At 42.6% G+C, this 18,705-nt stretch overlaps 1 protein-coding gene across 3 annotated transcripts in view; it reads right to left on the reverse strand.

The window, feature by feature from the left end:
- The window catches only part of Arhgap18 (Rho GTPase activating protein 18), a 210,109-nt gene that overhangs the window by 65,218 nt on the left and 126,186 nt on the right, over positions 1–18,705 (reverse strand). For all 3 annotated transcript variants that reach the window (XM_013110241.3, XM_005065717.4, XM_040758215.1), the window contains exon 2: positions 2,162–2,361. In XM_013110241.3, the coding sequence (XP_012965695.1) occupies positions 2,162–2,361 (200 nt within the window). The remainder of the gene's footprint in view (positions 1–2,161; positions 2,362–18,705) is intronic.

Consider the following 18,705-nt stretch of genomic DNA (forward strand, 5'->3'; position numbering starts at 1 on the left):
GCATAGATGTCTCACACATTTAGTCTCAGCACAAGAGGCAGAGGCAGGTGGATCTCTGTTGAGGGAGGCCATCCTGGTCTATATAGTGAATTCCAGGACAACCAGGGACGATAATAATAATGATGATGGTGATGATGATAATGATGATACCACCTAGGAAAATATGAGTCTATAGAATTATGCCCATTGTTCTTCCTTATCTGTGAATTCAATTTAACTTTGGACATTTCACAAATAGTCACAGGCACACTCCTATACCTAAGACTTAAATGTGGTTTTCCCTAGCATATTGTTTCCTACCAAGCAACCAGTAAGTTGCTTCTGTCTTGAAACACAGACTGAAAGATGGAAACTTTTTTTAATTGTTATAAATAAGGGAGGTTTTGGTCAAAATGTATTTAGAATAGAATGGGAGAAAAAGAAATCTGAAATCATATTAGCTGACTATGACTTTCTTTTATCAATATGAAAAATATTAAATTGAGAAAAGTCTCCAAGCCTGGTACAGTGACACACACCTGTGATCTAGGCTCTTAGAAGATTGATGCAGGAGAATTACAAGATCAAGATAATTCTGGTCTACATAGTGAGACCTTATTCAAGAGGAGCACTGAAGTCAGGCCCAAGGCTACTATTGGTGGGAATTTTTAGAACAACATTGTAGCAAAGGAGAAACCCTATTTATAGTTACTTAAAGGAGTAGTTCAATAGAACTAAGTTAAAGATGTCTGTACTAGTGATCACAGAGCTGATTGTGACTTTTATTTTTTGGCATTTATATATTTACTAGTATACCAAAATATACATACAAGATTATAGATAGCATAGAAAGAAAGTCACAGTTTTAATGATAAAATCTGGCATTACAAGCCGGGTGGTGGTGGCACACGCCTTTAATCCCAGCACTCAGGAGGCAGAGGCAGGCGGATCTCTGTGAGTTCGAGGCCAGGATGGACCGACAGCCTCCAAAACAATACAGAGAAACCCTGTCTTGTAAATACCAAAAAAAAAAAAAATCTGGCATTACAAATATGGTGACTTCTTAAATTTTAAAATACTAAAGGAATTAGAAAAAAAATTAAGAAAAACATTTTAAAAGTGAAGTACTGCATGCTTACTCCAGAATATCAAGTATAGTAATGAACTGTATATTAAATACTATTGGGAAGTAATATAAGAAAAAAAAACAAACAATGTGTTAAATCCTGGAAAGAAGCAACTAAGGCAGCTGAAATGTGAATGCTGTCTTCGACCGTCCAAATCTGAACCCTTCCATCGGCAAAGCACGCTGTGTTGCTTCCAATGTGGATACTGAGCTGAATGACACGGGACCAGGTCTACCAAAGGTCTAAAACCCACCCACCTGAGATGCTCATGTACATGTGTGATGTAGAAATGTATTATCTAGAAACAAGATAAACACCCTCAAATGGTCAAAAGACGACCATATATGGGAAAGCAGAATGAACTTATTAGTTCTTCATCGAAGCAGAAAGAACTACACCAACTAAGTCTGCATAGAAAGGAAACAGACTGCAAACCAAACACAGCTCTAACAGACCAAGCGGCTTATCAAATGGAAAAACAGAATCACTGCAAAGTGGAGAGCTTGCCATCACCATCCACACTTCTTGGAGACCAAATAGCCATGATGCTAGTATGTCAGGGAAGGAATTAAAGTCAGCGTGGATGACTTTAAACAGTAAGCTTAAACTCATTGAATTTCTAACAGAATGGGCTTAACCATCGTTATAAAGTGAGTTTGCTCACAACACTTGTACCTGGTAACTGGACTCTGATATGTTACAGTCTAGTAACCTTCAAGTTCAAAGGCAACCAGTGAGACTACTTGGAGTCTGTTCCCTTTCTTTCTAGACATCCATTTTTCTACTAATATATACACTTTTTGTTGTTTTTATTTTATTATTTTAATTTTAAATAGCTCGTTTCACATGTCAATCCCAGTTCCCTCTCCCTCCCCTTCTCCCGCAGTCCCCACCATCCCCCCAGCCTCCCACCCTATTGAGACTTCCTTCCACATAGGGGATATCTAGAGTCGGTCATTTCACTCAGGGCAGGGTCCAGGCACTCCCCTAAGAGTCCAGGCTGAGAGAGCATCCCTCTTTGTGTTATGGACACGTTTTGTTCACTTAATCATTACCATCAGGCTCTTTGACAACAACGGCCTCTTGACTCTCTTGGCGATTTTCATTAGACCTCTTGATGTTTTCTAGTTCTGTCCAATAGTCTTCCATCAAACCTTCATCCAAAGAATCCTGGGAACTCGATCTATTGAAGGGAGGCCTTTCTGTAACTTTGGCAGAGTTTTCTTGGATTATGGTGTACTGGCCATATCTGCGACTAAAATACAGAACAAACATGGTTCATGTTATTGTGAGAAATTAGCACCATTGCCAAAGCGCCACAGCGCTGAGCTGGGAACCCCAGAAACTACTTATGTTCACCCTTGTTTTGTTAACTCAAACAAACATGTGCTGTGGTAGGTAACACGAAAAGGAAAGCAGTTTGATAAGCCATCCGAGTTTTAGGCTCTACAGAAAAGAATAAGAGTAAGGAGGAACCAGTAACTTACCCTTTCACATAGACTCAATGAAACCTGAAACTTTGTATTTAGAAAGCAATAGAGTGAACTCAAATTGTTGCTTATTCACATATAAATTGGAAGCAAATCTTACATAATGCACAATTTTTATCAATTACATGTATATACCAAACTCAGTCAACTTATAGCCAATCACTCCCACCAGTGAATAAAGTGAATTTCCATTTCCATCTTATTTTTGGTACTGAAGTATATAGAAGTTAATTTGTGAAGTTTTCTGTTCTACTCTACTGTGCAAAGCTCTTTTAAAACTTATAAATGGACTCATGACTTATACATAATAATTTCTAACATGACTAAGCACTGATTTACTGGAAATTCTGAATAACTTGAGATTGCCTCAGATATTTCTTGTTACTTCTGAGAAAAAGATAAATTGAATGAGACTTATTTTCATTACCTTTATTTATTATGGACAGGAGCGGGCTCATGAGTCATGGAGAGGGTGTGGAAGTCAGAGGACAGCTTGGAAGAATCAGTTCTCTCTTTCCACAGTGTAGGTCCCAGGGACTGAACTCTCATCATAGGCTTGGCAGTAAGTGCCTTTACCCACTGACTGCCTTATCAGCCCTTGAATGAATTTTTATGACTTCAAGTAAACTAATTTTCATGATACTCACATCCCATCTACTTCTGAAATTGAATTATGAGACTAAACAATAAAAACCTATATAAACTAGAAATTTTTATTTTTTATTATTTACGGATAGAAAGAAAACAACACTCAAGTACCTCAAAGAGGGACATTTTCATCTCTGGTGTCTTTGCTTTATATAAAATACTCTTCTTTTTAAAGAGCACAATTTGAATGGGGATAATAATTGGTAGAAGAGTTATATTATTGTAATTTCAAAATGTTTTTAATCTCCCAAAGACTATTAAGAAGCAATACTTGCTAGACCGGTTTTATTCCTGTACATATTGAAAATAAAGAGAAATATAATATAAATTTTTTTAATATTCCACAAGTGATGTTCTCATATTTAAACTGGTACTTCTGATATTTAAAAGAGTATGATCTTAACCAATGGTTTGGTAAAACAAGAAAAGGCAAAGAACCTGGGAAGAAATGGAGCATAACTGAGTACTTAGCTGTGATGGGCTACTAGACAAGTTTTATTCCTTAAGGCCAGTTCTTTAGCTCTGATCAATGCTGCTTGTGAGACTCAAAAGAGGCATTACTAAATCTCTCCTTGGAGAAGGGTATGGCTCCCACACCCTAGTACTCTCAACACTCAATAGACTAAGCCAGGAGGATTGCATATTCAGAGCTGCCTTGGGTCATGGAGTGAGATTCTCTACCCCACACATAATACCTATTTTCCTATCAGCACCCTTGGAGTGATGGCAGGTGGACTTCAGGAGCAGGGTTAACAAGAGGAAGTGGATGGAATACTTAGGTATCTCTTTCATCCAGTCTCCATTATCCATTGTCGACCTACTCCATCTTTAACAAAACAGCTACTCCTCCTTTCCAGCCCCACTCGTCCTGTTTATGTCACTGTGTGTGTAACTCCCAAGTCAGGTGACTGGCCCCATTATCACTGTATAGTCACAATGGTGACTGTAGAATTTCCCGTCTTGATTTGTCAGTCATTCATAAAAAGTCAGTCCCTTGGGGTAACACTAACCAAACAAGTGAAAGACCTGTATCTCAAGAACTTCGAGTCTTTAAAGAAATAAATTAAAGAAGACATCAGAAAATGGAAAGATCTTCCATGCTCTTGGATAGGCAGGATCAACGTAGTAAATCTACAGATTCAATGCAATCCCCATTAAAATACCAGCACAATTCTTCACAGACCTTGAAAGAACAATAATCAACTTTGTATGGAAAAACAAAAGACCCAGGATAGCTAAAACAACCTTATTCACAAAGCAACATCTGGAGGCATCACCATCCCTGACTTCAAGCTCTATTATAGAGCTGTACTCCTGAAAACAGCTTGGTGTTGGCACAAAAATAGACAGGTAGACCAATGGAATCGAATTGAACACCCTGATATTAACCCATACATGTATGAACATCTGATCTTTGACAAAGAAGCTAAAAAATACATAATGGAAAAAGAAGGCATCTTCAATAAATGGTGCTGGCATAACTGGATGCAGGCATGTAGGAGAATGTGGATAGATCCATGTCTATTGCCATACACAAAACTTAAGTCTAAATGGATCAAAGACCTCAACATAAATCCAGCCACACTGAACCTCTTAGAAGAGAAAGTGGGTGGTACCCTTGAACGAATTGGTACAGGAGACCAATTTCTGAACATAACACCAGTGGCACAGACACTGAGGTCAACAATTAATACATGGGACCTCCTGAAACTGAGAAGTTTCTGTAAAGCAAAGGACACAGTTAACAAGAGAAAAAGGCAGCCCACAGGATGGGAAAAGATATTTACTAACCCCACATCTGACAGAGGGCTGATCTCTAAAATTTACAAAGAACTCAAGAAGCAAATCTCCAAAACACCAAAGGATCCAATTAAAAAGTGCGCTATAGAACTAAATAGAGAATTCTCAATAGAGGAGTCTAAAATGGCTGAGAGACACTTGAGAAAGTGCTCAACATCCCTAGTCATCAGGGAAATGCAAATCAAAACATCTCTGAAATACCATCTTACTCCTTTCAAAATGGCTAAAATCAAAAAAACCAATGACAGTTTATGCTGGAGAGGATGTGGAGAAAGGGGAACACTCCTCCACTGCTGGTGGGAGTGTCAACTTGTACAGCCACTTTGGAAATGAGTATGGAGATTCCTCAGGAAAATGGGAATCAGCCTACCACAAGGCCCAGCAATTCCACTCTTAGGTACATATCCAAAAGATGCACATTCATACAGTAAGGACATCTGTTCCACTATGTTCATAGTAGCATTATTTGTAATAGCCAGAACTTCGAAGCAACCGAGATGCCCCTCAACTGAAGAGTGGATAGAGAAAATGTGGTACATTTACACAATGGAGTACTATTCAGCAGAAAAAAAAAGTGGAATCCTGAAATTGCAGGCAAATGGATGGCACTAGAAGAAACCATCCTGAATGAGGTAACCCAGTCACAAAAAGACAAACATGGTATGTACTCTCTCATATATGGATTTTAGACATAGATATGGGGAGTGCCAGTCTACAATCCCACGACTGGGAAACAGAACCTTCATGCAATGACTGATGGAAACAGAGGCAGACTCCCACAGCTAAACACTGAGCTGAACTCAAGGAACCCAGTGACAGAGAGGGAGGACTGATTAGCAAAGGGGTTGAGGCTGGGCTGGTTTAACCTACAGAAACAGCTGACCTGAACAAGGTGTAGCTCTTGAATCCCAGACTGATGGTTAGGAATCCAGCATGGGACTGATCAAGACCCCCCTGAATGTAGGTGTCAGTGAAGAGGCCTAGGCAATCTATGGGGCCTTGGGTAGTAGATCAGATACAAATGGACTTGGGGTGCCCATCCCACAATGAGAGATGCACTCACACCCTGGACTCTTGGGGGAGGGTCTAGGCCCTGCCCTGGATGAAATGACAGACTATGGATACCCCCATGGAGAGCCTCACCCTAGCTGGGAAAAGCAGGGTGTATTGAAGGGGGGTTGGTGGGAGGGCATGGGAGGAGGAGAGGGAAAGAGAGAAGGACCTGGGATTGACATGTGAAGCAACCTTTTTTCTAATTTAAATTTAAATTTAAAAATTAAAAAACTACATAAAAAAGTCAGTCCCTCATAAATGTTTCCATTTCCAAGGTCAGAAGGTTCAGCACCTGTGTGTGGGGCACCTCCTTACTCAGCCTGTCCGGATAGCCAAAGCAGAGTCACTATGTTCCCCACACATTTTTGCTGTTGTTTATTTCATGCCTTTGCTTTTGTTTTCTCCCTCATTAGAGTATAAAATTGGCTTCCATTTTCTTCTTTTCTACCTCTAGCTCAATGGTCCCTGTTGGAGACCACAATGAGTCCTGTGAACTGTGAGAAATATAATAACTAATAACACCAAATAATTTGGGTTTATCTGCACACAGGAAAGTAGAGCAGCTGAATAGAAGAACATTAAGCCTTTCAGTCCTGCAGGAACATGTTTATTCTGGCAAGAAATTCCCAGTAAATTTCCATTAAGATAGCATGTGCAGAAAAATTTGAGGGCACGGAGTTACAGCCTAGTTATATGAACGTATCTTTTCTGTCGAGCCCTGCCTTCAAAACATGCACACAGCATACATCTTACACCTCAGTGCTGGTGACATGACTCAATACTGTGACTTTGCTAGGGTATGGGTGCTGAATCCACTTTTAATAACTTGACAATCACTAAATCATGGGCCTTTTCCATTTTTTCTTTTTCTTTTACTTTTGTATCACTGGTAAATATTGTTGGATCATGTTTTCCATTTTAAATATTAGGGTGAGGAATGGGAAGCAGCAGATGTTCACTAATAAACTACTCTTTGATGAATTCTGTCAACCTGTTTTTTCTCCTTTTGATCCAAACATTTCAGGTGAGGTCAGTTTAGTATGTTATATCACTGCCTTTCCTTTGCAAATGTACTTAACTTTTATACTTCCGGCAAGAAAGAGCTAAAAGTCTAGAACTTCCCGAAACTGCTCTGGTAAGTTACCCAATTTCCTCCTTTTGATTTTGAGGACCATGTCTTTTATACTAGCACTCTGAAAACTGAGTTCAGAGTTGGAAAGCATCATCCACTCAGAGTAATGAAGTAGACATGAAAGAGAATTCATCGCCATGCCATCTCAGCCAGCACAAGGTGCTGAAATCAAGGAAACAGAGACCACACCATGGGCAGCTAGCAACTGCCCCTCAGGACCTGCTGTCAAACCACTGTCCAAGTTCTTCTCTCTCCCTCCAGCAGCCTCTGGGCTGGTCATGCTAGAGCCAAACTGCAAGCAGTCCTGCATCTCTCAACCCAGGCAACTATAATAACCAAACTGAAAATGCTTCTCTCAGAGAAGTTGCCTGACAGTTGCTCCCAGTCCTGCTGTGCATACATCATGTCTGATATACATGTTGTCCCTTTGCCTGTTTTCATGGCCACCAAAACCATCAAGAAACACTCACTCCTTAGACTCTTAAGGGCCTTCCTGGAATGTCCTTTTCTGACCTTGTTACCATGTCTTCTAAGCTTATAAAGGTAATTGGACCATTATTTTACTGTATTTTTCCTAGGTATAACTTATCTCATTTTACTATAATAGTTTTTCCAGCTGACCAGAAAATTTAAAAGGTATTCATACTCTTCAAAGTATTAGGGATGGCTGCTTTGCTTACAGTTTTGTTCTTTTTGAGACAGAGTCTTTCTACATAGCCCTGACTGGCCTTATACTCACTCTGAAGACCACACTGCCCTTGAACTTGCCATCAACCCTCTGGCCTCCCAAGTGCTGACATTCCAGGCATGTGCCACCACACCCAGTTTGTTATTTCTTTTGTCAAAAAGGAAACAAAAATGATTGGACAATTTGTCCTCTACAGGGAGGTAAGGTTGTCATTTGTGATGTCAAGGTTGACTGATTGATGACTCAGCCTACTGTCAATTTGATCAGCAAAATGGGGATATACAAGTACCAAATGATTCTTCCTCTGCCTTACTCCATGATCTTTGGTAAGTCATTCACCTCTCCTTCTCAGTTTCCCTACCTATAAAACAGAAAGCCACCAACAGCTTTGGGGACTCAGCAAGTAAATATGTTAATTAGGAGGCCCTATATTTATCCCTCGCCACCCGAAACAAACAAAAGGCAATAAGAAAGCAAAACCCTTACAGTCCAAAGGCCTACCAGACTGCCTCAGGCGTAGTCATGAGAAGGTCATAGCCATGAATGTTTTTCCCCGATGCTTGCACCAGTATCTACACCAGACTACTTCTCTTACATTTTAATAAGGATACGTGTGCTATCTTCCAAGGCTCAGAGGAATCATTTATCCTCTAGAACAATTCTCAAACAAGGATGCCAGAGACCCCTTTACATAGTTAAAAGGCTTTAAGAAAGCTTTCCCTTGTATGCCTTTTAACTATTGTTATTACATTAGGTATTAAAATGAAAAAAAAAACTTTTTTGGGGGAAGAAGATGAAGGAAGAAGAGGAGGAAGAGGAGGAAGAAGAAAGTTACTACCTTCCAAGCAAACCAAGAACAAAAATTGATATGATACACCTTGACCCCATGGCGTGCCTCTGGGATGGGCAGAACTCAATGGATCTCAGCCCAGGATTTCTAGCCCAAGAGAGGACTCCCACCAATACCTCTGTACCAAACTGAAGTCCACCGGGAGCCTAGGGCACTACTATGATCTCTTTATGATGAGGAAGCATGGTCTGCCCAGCGCCATGAAGGTCTAAGTGGGGAAAGAAGAGCCACACACGGGCCAGGGACAGTCTGCCCTGGGACTGGAGAAGAAAACACTGGCCCAGCCGGCACCTTGTGGTGTCAGGAAGATGGACACTACTGTGGTGAGCAAATATATGACATGGCATGGGAGAAAGAGAGACAGAACGGTTCATGTCCTATGGACAGAGGCCATATCTGAGGAGGTGGAGGAAGTGAGGAGTGAGCTGAGGTGGGTGGCTTCATTGCCACCCAAGGCCATCCTGATGTCTGGACCTGGGCTACTGCTGGGGCCCATGTCCGGGTTCATGACTCTGATGCAGACACAGTCACTGTTGATGACCATGGCTCCTGATGCCACCAAAGGCAGAAAGGATAGGGTTATATGGAGTCAGCCTTGCCCCTCACTGGCTGCAACACAAGGGAGAACTTGTCCTGCCCATCACCTGCTAAAGCACTCTAGAGAAAGGACCCTATACCTCAAGAGACCGGACCCCATTTGCAGGGGCATGGTAGAACTAGCCCTGAGGGCATGAGAATGGGAGAGCAGGCCACACCCCTTTCATACGCCATGTGACACGGGTGAAGGAAAGATGCCTAGCACTACTCACCTCTCACTGCCTGCTGCAGGTGAGGGACCTGATCCAATCCCTCACAAGCTGCAACACTCAGGGGCCCTGTGCTTCCCTGGAGCAGCACAGTAGAGTTGACCCTGTAGACCAGGTCACAGGTAGCCAACCCTGGGGGCATGAGAGGGACATAGCTAGCACTGCCTCTCTTTCTTTGTCTTAGATGTGATGTTAGGAGAGAGGGAAAGATGCTCTCACCTTCCCCTCATACCAACTACCTCTAGCTGGCAAGGGAGCCCACCTTTGGAGCCCACCCTCCCCTTACCAGCCACAACACTCAGAATGGACCCTGTACCTCATGTGGGTAGCACAGTGGAGTTGACCCTGTTGGTGGAGGTGTGGGTGAGCCAGCCGGGACGTTGTGAGTGTGGGAGAGTTGTCCCCACTACTCATCAGTCATGCGGTGGCATGGGTGGGGGAGAGGTGTCGCCCCTTACAACTTGTCCCTGGATGCCTGCAACAGATGAGGGAGGTGACCCTCCCACTTACCAGCTGAAGCAATCAGGAAAGCAGTCCCCATTCCTCACCTGGGCAGCACTGTAGAGCCGGCCCTGTTGGCAGAGGCACAGGGGAGCTGGCCCCGACGGTGGAAGAGTGGGATTGCTGGCCATTGTCTGCCATGTGGTGAAGAGGGTAAGGGAAAGATGCTCCCTATCCTCCACCCCCCCACCCCCAACCCCATTCCCACCCATCCCCTACTTAACCCTGGCACCTGTGGTGGGAGAGGGAGCCTTGACCCTCCCCCTTACCAGCTGCAGCACTCGGGAATGTGAGCCCTGCAACTTGTCTGGGTGACACAATAGAGCTGGCCCTGATGGTCCAGGTGTGGGAGAGCCGACCCTGAGGACATGAAAGCAGGAGAAATGACCACACCCCTTGCTCATCGCTGCAAGCGGTAAGCAACCATAGAGAGCTCACCCAGGTGGTGGGGGGGAGGAGTTTGGGGGCCGACCAACCCTGCAACTACCCAGGCCCAGAACCAGGTTCTGAGTTGGCTCACCCCAGCATCCATCCCATCTGTGATCTGCTGGAGTATGTGAAGGGGCCAGTCCTGCAGAGCCAAAGCTGCAGGATCTCCATACCCCAGGGCAGCAGCAGGATAGCCAAGAGGAGTCCCAGGAGAGCCCAGCATTGATAGTGTAGCAAAACCCTGCGGCCTTAAACCCGGCCATTGACTCTTCGCAATGAACACTTGCAGGTAAAGATATTTGATAAAAGAGTTTTCACTGTGTGAATCACTGTGTCACACTACAGCTTCTGTGATGAGACTTTTCCTTTTTCCATTTGTTTTTCTTCCATTTTATTTGGGGGGGGGCTGTTGCAAGGGCAGAGGGTGGATACAAAGGGATGAGGAAACGAATGGGTTCCAGATGCATGATTTGAAAAACACAAAAAAATAAATAAAAAGGCAGTTAAAGATCAAGATGAGCAGCACTGTTGTGTCTGTGGAACTGCCAGCTTCGAGGGGGCTTCTGGATGCCCATTCTGCTGCTGCAGCCAATCTCTGTGTTATCTATGTTATGTTATCATGACAGAATGAGAACCAAAGAAGTGAAGAGAATCCTAGTGACACTACGAAAACAGCTTAGATTCCCCCATGCCCCCAACCACACCCTGAACACCACCACTCTTCCACTTCTCAAAACACTCCTAATGGATCTGAAAAGGGCATCTTATTCTGTGGGCGGTGTCCCTACTGAGGGAAGCGGGAATGCTTTCCTGGTGCCTCTTGACCCTCTTTCTTTTGTTTTCATTTAGTATTTAGTTTTGCAGGCTTTCACACACACACACACACACACACACACACACACAAACAAAAACAAAAACAAAAAACAAAAAAACTGGGGTATATCCCAATGGTATCTTAAGAATAAAACTCATTTCAAAAGTTTCACCTTGCCAATGTCCTTAATCATTCACTCATATCCATCCCTGATAAAAGATGAGCAACTTTCCCCTTTGGCAGGGTATTTTACCTCTGTGCCCCTTGGTCATCCATGGTCTCTATCTGATGTCACCAGAAGGCAGACATATTTGTAACTATAACATGTGAACTGGATGCATGTTAGGTAATCTAGTCCAATTTTTATTCTTTGTACTCTACCTCCTTAAGGCTTAGAAAACAATACTTCAAAGTATGGGATGAGAACACTTTTGAATTAAAAGAAAAGTGGAAAGCCATAGGACCTTCCTCTGAAGCAAGGGCTATCTAAATTTCTCTTCTTTTTTCTGCCCCAAAGTACTCAAGGACTCTCTCACATCATCTTCTCTGACAGATTAGCACCTTCTCAATGAAATCCAACCTCCTTAAGCGTCCTCCCTAGGAATCTCACCGTGTAGCCAGGAAACATTAACCAACAGAGGGGAAAATGAACCAACAACCCTCACTCTACCCAGATGGCTTCTGCATCAGTTCTTATGATGATGTAATTTTCAGGATTTCTGGAGAAACTTTGTGTAAGATCGGATTTACATTGACATTTTGCTTCCGTAACTGGTGGCTGCCACACCAGAGCTGAGCAACTTGGTCCCAGTCTATGATTGTTCCTTGGGGCTCATTCATTTCTACTAAAAATCATTTAGTATGCCCCGAAGGTGTCAACAACTCTCTGCTCTATTTTTTCTTCCCTATTAGAGAGTATTTATGTTTCATTCATCTGCCTCTCTCTGAGTTGCGCATTTAGGTTCTCTGTGTACATAAGCACATTAAACACATGCGCAAATCCTTTTTCATGCCAATCTGTCCATTGTCAGGGCAAGTCAGAGGACCTTGGGAAGGGGACGAGAACCCTGCATTCACATCTGCAGCAATGTTTCAAGTCTGACTCCTTATTTTGTCCCTTTCACAGGCAAAAGTTGTGGAAACTTCTGATTTCTTGAAGTCCTTGGATAATAGACCATGGTTTTGTATTTCATTTTCTTAAGAAAGAAATCCTTTCTAAATATGAAAACATGATTACATCTGCCATCATATTTCCTATCCTATTTTTATTACTATCATCATCATCGTGTGTGTGTGTGTGTGTGTAGGTTAGAGAACAACTTTTAGCAGTTACTTCTGTTCCTATGAGTTTGAGGGTGGGAGTTGGACTCTGGCCACTAGGCTTATGTAGTATTTTCACTCTCTGAGTCATTTTGACACCTTCCTCCTCCCCCCCTTACTTTTACTTTTATACAAGACAAGAAGTAGTCAGAATGGGGGACATAAAACTGAAGAGTTGAGTTTATTTTTGTGTTTTAGACTAGAGAAAGTTTCAACTCCGACCACAATACTGTTATTAATCATAATGGTTAGATATATTTTTATGTAAAATCACATTTATTGAAACATAAACCTAAAGATAGTATTATAGCTTAAGTTTTAAACCTCTCTCATCCTTTTCTAGATGAGGTGACAGGTTTGAGGACTAAAGCTGTCTCCCAGGTAACATCAACAAAGGGCTGGGAAAACTTGGATTAACAGAATCATTACTTTTTTAGGGGTCACTTTATTATACCAAACAGACTCACAAGGGTAGACCTTGGTTCTGCCTCAACAGTTACAGTTTTCCGAGCTTATGGTGCATACAGCTAGGCCAAACTGATCTTGATGAAACAGTCTATAGTTAACATCCTTAAATGACTATTATATTAAATGTGATGCTCCATCTAAGTTGACTGGATATGTAATCAGCTAAGAGATAAGCCAGAGGGCACAACTGAAAGGGATTTTCTTTATCAGGTTATTTTCAGTGGAAAGACATACCCTGACTGTGAACAGTACATTCCAGTGGCAGCCAAATCAAAAGAGGCTCTAAAGGGAAAGTACTGCACTCTGCTTTTCACCTGGTTGCCTTCCTGTGCGTCTGGCAATGTCGTCTACTATCTTAGTTGCTTTTCTATTACTGTGAAGGGTTACCATGACCAAGGAAACTTATGGAAGTAAGCCTTCAATGGGGCTTATGATCCCATGACCGCCGTGGTGGGGAGCATGGCAGAAAAGAGGTAGGTGTAGTTCAGGAGCAAGAGTGGAGACCTTACATCTTATCCACAAACACAAGGCAGAAAGAGAACTAACAGGAAATGGTGTGTAGGATAGAAACCTCAAATCCAACCCCCAGTGACTGTCTTCTCCAGCAAGGTCACACTTCCTAATCCTCCCCACTACCAATAAAATATACAATCTTATGGGGGCCGTTCTCATCCAAGGTACCACACCATTTCCATCTCATGCAAAGCTTATCTATCCAGTCAGTACTACTGCCTCTGTTGCTAACATCAAAACCTAGTTTCTTTTGCCTCCCAATGTAGACTGAAGACGAGTAGCTCTCCAGGAACCTCCAGATCTTCAGTGCTAGACTGGAAGTGCCGAGACCTCTCAGCCTGTTGAATATGAAAATGTCCACTGTTACACTACCTAAATGTTCTCACAGAAGTCAATCTACAAAAACCTCTTTTAGTAATATAAAGTCATTCTATTCGGTCCGTTCCTCTTCAGAACCCTGGTTAAGATAGCAATCAAGAGAAAAACACATTTAAGTCAAACCATACTTCTTTAAAGGGCACAGAAAACCAGAGAGGCTAAAAATCCAAAAACAAAAGCTAAATGCCCACATTTGAGCAACTGGACCATGACTACTTAGAACCTGACCCTAGAGACTTATGATGCTTTTTATTGACATCTGAAACCTAAGTCCTATGGCCTACATCATCCTCCCCAAATGTTCAGCCTCAAGAAATACAATTTGTTCTGTGATACACACATCTTAATAAGAGAGTAAGATGCCCACCTATCTACCCAGGTATGGTCTTACATAAATGGTCCACAAAATAAGAGCAAGTAACTATTATAGGAAAGATTTGTCCCCTCTCAATGGTGGGGTCTCCTCTGTGCTGCCTCTTTTGTGGTGCTTTTCAATACCTTTATTGTCTTTCCATGTCCTTGATAAATTCTTTTTACACTCATTCGTGTCACTGGCCTTTCAGACTCCATTTCACACAATGTTTGTGGCCTCTAAGAGCTTGCTCTCTTTGTCTCTCTTCTCTCTAGTACTTGTAGTGACCAACCAAATGACCCGTGAACAACTGAAGGTCTCTGGCCAGGGCTTCTCTCCAGTGTGACTCAAAGCCCCCTGGACTGGGGCTGTGGGCCACCCTGTCCTATAGGGCACAAACCAAAGCGTTCCTTCCTGTCCTTTTGCAAACACCTTCTATCTTGTCCACAACTGAAAGTACCTGAACAAGGCAACTCTTTGATGGAAACTAAAGGTTGTGGATAAAGGAGGACCGACAGCTACCATCCATAACATCAGGTGCTGCTTTTCTTATTTTGTGGATCCCCTCCCTCTTATGCCTTAGTGCAATTGTCTTGGAAGCATGTTCGTGGCTAATTCCTCCTCAAGGAGTCCCACTTCTCCCATTCCTCTTTTGTTTTGTTTCTTTGGTTTTGTGAGACAGGGTTTCCCTGTGTAGCCTTGGCTGTCCTGGAACTTGTTCTGTAGACCAGGCTGGCCTCTAACTCACAGAGACCCGCCTGCCTCTGCCTCCTAAATCCTGGGATTAAAGCAGTGCACCGACACTGTCAGGCTCCTCTCATTTATTTTCTTCTCTCTGGAGTTGGAGGCCTACTCAGTGAAACCTTCATTCCCAGCATCTACAATTATAGTGCACATGCCCATTGTTTGCATGCCTACCATCCCCTCTCCCAGACAGACTTCCCGATTTCTTCTGAAGGACTGAGTAAGCACACTTTCACTTCTTTCTGACAGAGAGTCGCTTTCTTCCTCATGGCAAGCCGATAGCCAAGTTCAGTTTATGAGTTCCCCTTTGAGGACAGGTTCAACCTGGCCAGGTTTAGCTGACTTACTGGTCCCAGCAACATAAGTGACTCTAAAGCAAAACTGGGTTTCAATCCCGTGACCCACTTCATCTTTATTCTTGGGGCAAGCCTCAGAATGTTTGCCTCAGGTCTCTTGACGACTGGGTGGTCCACCCATCACCTACAGTAGAAACATTCTGCATGGATGTTGCCCCTTAATTGACTCTCCATGGGTTATACATTCTTCATTCACTCTGACTCATCCCTGGGATGTACTTTTCAAAATTAGTATAAATTTTGTCTTTTGAACCTTATAAAGAAGTGACTTATTTTCTTTTGCAGGATCATGTAGCCTTTGTACACTCTCATAAGACAAGCAATACTGGTCCACTAATGTCATTCGACAGTCACAATACAATTCTATATCTCTGTTATAATTAAGGGAAGAACTCCAAGATTCCTATATTCAGGTGTTTGCTCATGAACTTGTCACATGAATTTCCATTGTAGGAAAGATCCTTACTAGATCTTCTGACAATAGCTTGTCTTCCTTAAACCCAGCCCCAAATAATAACTTGGTGACTCCCCTTTGGATGCATTCAAGTTCCTGCTCAACCTAGAGTTCAGCTCCTATTTCTGTGTCACTGACCTCCCACCTACCCATCTGGTCATCCTTCTCTTACCTCTTTCTACTCCTCTCCAGGCTTTTGTTTCCTCCCTTTGTCTACAGAACCTTTCCAACTGCCTCTCCTGGGTACCCACATGTACTCTCTCCCTCCCACTCTCACTTTGGGACTTCTTTTAGGAACTCAGGGAACAACTAGAATCCATACTCATTCCACAGAAAAACATTCTCCCCTTTGTAATGTGGTTGGTGGGGGGACCTTGGAACCATATCCTTTTCTCTGTGCCGGACGTGTCTCAAATCTAGTTCAAACTAATGTTAACTGGACTAGGTGGCCACCTCCATCAAGGAAAGGTCTGTGACCTGCGACCTCACCTGGAAAGACATTTTTATCATTCTGACCTACCTGCTGTACTCTTAAGGCAGAATCTGAATTTGGCGTTTAACGGGTGTATAAATTAGTCCAGGCACAGCCAAGCCAGACTCCATTGTAGTTAGTAGCCAGATACAGAACCACTCCGGCCATAACAGTACAGCAATAGAGAAGATGACAGGGGAAGGACCTGCCAGAACTACATTATTGTCTATCTCATAGGAAGAATAAAAAAACAGCTGCTATCAAAGTTGTTAGCTTATAACAAATTACAAGAGATGACACACAAGGACTTTAAGGAAGCCATCCCACAGAATTAAAAAAGTACCCAAATCTGACTGGCCTAGTTCTTATGAAGTCCTACTCATGTCTCTGCTTGCTATCAGTCAAGCTACAAGGCCCACCCCTCTGATCTTTCGCTCCTTTCCATATTTAACCACATACTTTTATAAGATTAACTTATTCCTTTCCCGCCCTTCCTATCCTAAAAGACCCAACTCGGAGGACCATCAACTTAAACCCTTTCCTTCTGAGAGAATTTGGAAGCCTTTGCTAAGCTAGCATCATTTCTCTCAGGTTATGTCATGTCCTGTCTACACGCACTTCCTGCAGCATCACTAGGTACCTTTGCTGGGCCTAGGGTTTCTTCTCATCTTCACAATCGCTATGCACACATCTCCCATCTGTCTTCCTGAAATCATCCTATGGTATCCCTTTTAGCCATTGTGACTTTTGGTTCCCCTGTACTTCTATTTGCACACTGACATTTCAGTTTACAAATGCCCCAATTGCCTGGTCCCAAATAACTGACTCAGAGGCTGGGTATGAATTATAAATGCTTGGCTAATAGCTCAGGCTTGTTTCTAGCTAAGTATTACACTTAAAGTAACCTACATTTCTATTTAGGCTTTGGCATGTGGCTCATGGCTTGTTACCTTATTTTCTGAAGGTCTTGCAAGTTCAACTGCTGGCTGGTGTCTCTCCAGATTCCAATCTCCTCCTTCTCATCATTCTCAGTTTGACTTTCCACCTAACTTCCTGCCCACCTACCATCCTGTCAGATTTTTATTAACCATGGGAGTTATACATATTCACAGTGTAGAGAAGGATTATTCCAAAGCACCTATTCCCACACCTTATAACCAACTCCCCTATTACCTTTTTCACAATCTCAAGCGATACAACTCAGTCATCACAGAGGACTGCAGGCTTGGCCTGCCCTTACTCCCAGTTGGATTGACAGCACCTACCCAGTCTTTCCATTTGTGGAGTCATCATCTACCACTCAACCTTTATAAATATGCATTCCTGGTTTCTCTAGCACACTGCTCAAGCCCTTTCTGCCTTAGTCTTCTAAGCAGATCAGGAGCGCCAACCAGGACCCCCTGATACAGCTACTCAGCCCCAAAGTGATTCCAGAAGACAAATAGTCACCCTTTGTTAATGATTTCACACTGCTGATCTGCCAAGGGATGAAACACAGAGGCAAAAGGCCCCCAAACAAAAGCCACATCCTCCCACATTAACAGCTTGGCCATAACTGCTTGACATCAGAACCCAGTGACTTAAAGTGTCATGTATAAATATCTGGAGCCCGTATTCTTAAGATTCTGTGGCACATTACCTAGATGAGCAGTCTTAAGAAAAGTAACTAAGAGTAAAACATATTACTTGAACAAGATAGTGAGAAGCCTACCTATATATATTTAGATCTGGCCCTGTATATATTATTATGCATACATGAGATAATACCAAGTAGCTACTCCCTTAACCAATATTTCAAAAAAAATAAATAAAATAAAAACAAAACCCACAATCTCTTTCAGTGTATGATTACCTCTCTAGGAATTCACCCTCTACCTCTCTTGCAGCCTGCTTGAATAAATGATCTCCTTTGTCTTCTCACGCCCTTAGTAAATTCTTTTTACCCACCTATTCCACCAACCTTCCACATACCATTTGACATGGCACAAACATTTTCCACTACATGTTCTAAAACACAAGTAGTGTCATCCTGGAGCCATGACTTCAAATATAACCCGTGATAAACAAACAAAACTCTGTTTCACAAACATTTTTTTAAAATTTTTCACATTTCACTCTTCTTCACCTACATTCTCTCCGTGTTAAATATAAGAAGTGCGCTTCTAATCAGCGGGCCCCTTTCCCTGCAGCAGAGATGGTAAAGAACTCTAAGCTATTAATACTGTGTGATGGTCCTGCCCATCAGCCTCTGCGCAGTTGGAATGACTGTGAAGAGCTGCAGTCTTCATTCGACCCAAGTCATTTACATTCCTTGGAAAGGAAATGCTGGCT

Source organism: Mesocricetus auratus, unplaced genomic scaffold (genome assembly GCF_017639785.1).
Source record: "Mesocricetus auratus isolate SY011 unplaced genomic scaffold, BCM_Maur_2.0 Super-Scaffold_100018, whole genome shotgun sequence".
NCBI lineage: Eukaryota > Metazoa > Chordata > Mammalia > Rodentia > Cricetidae > Mesocricetus > Mesocricetus auratus.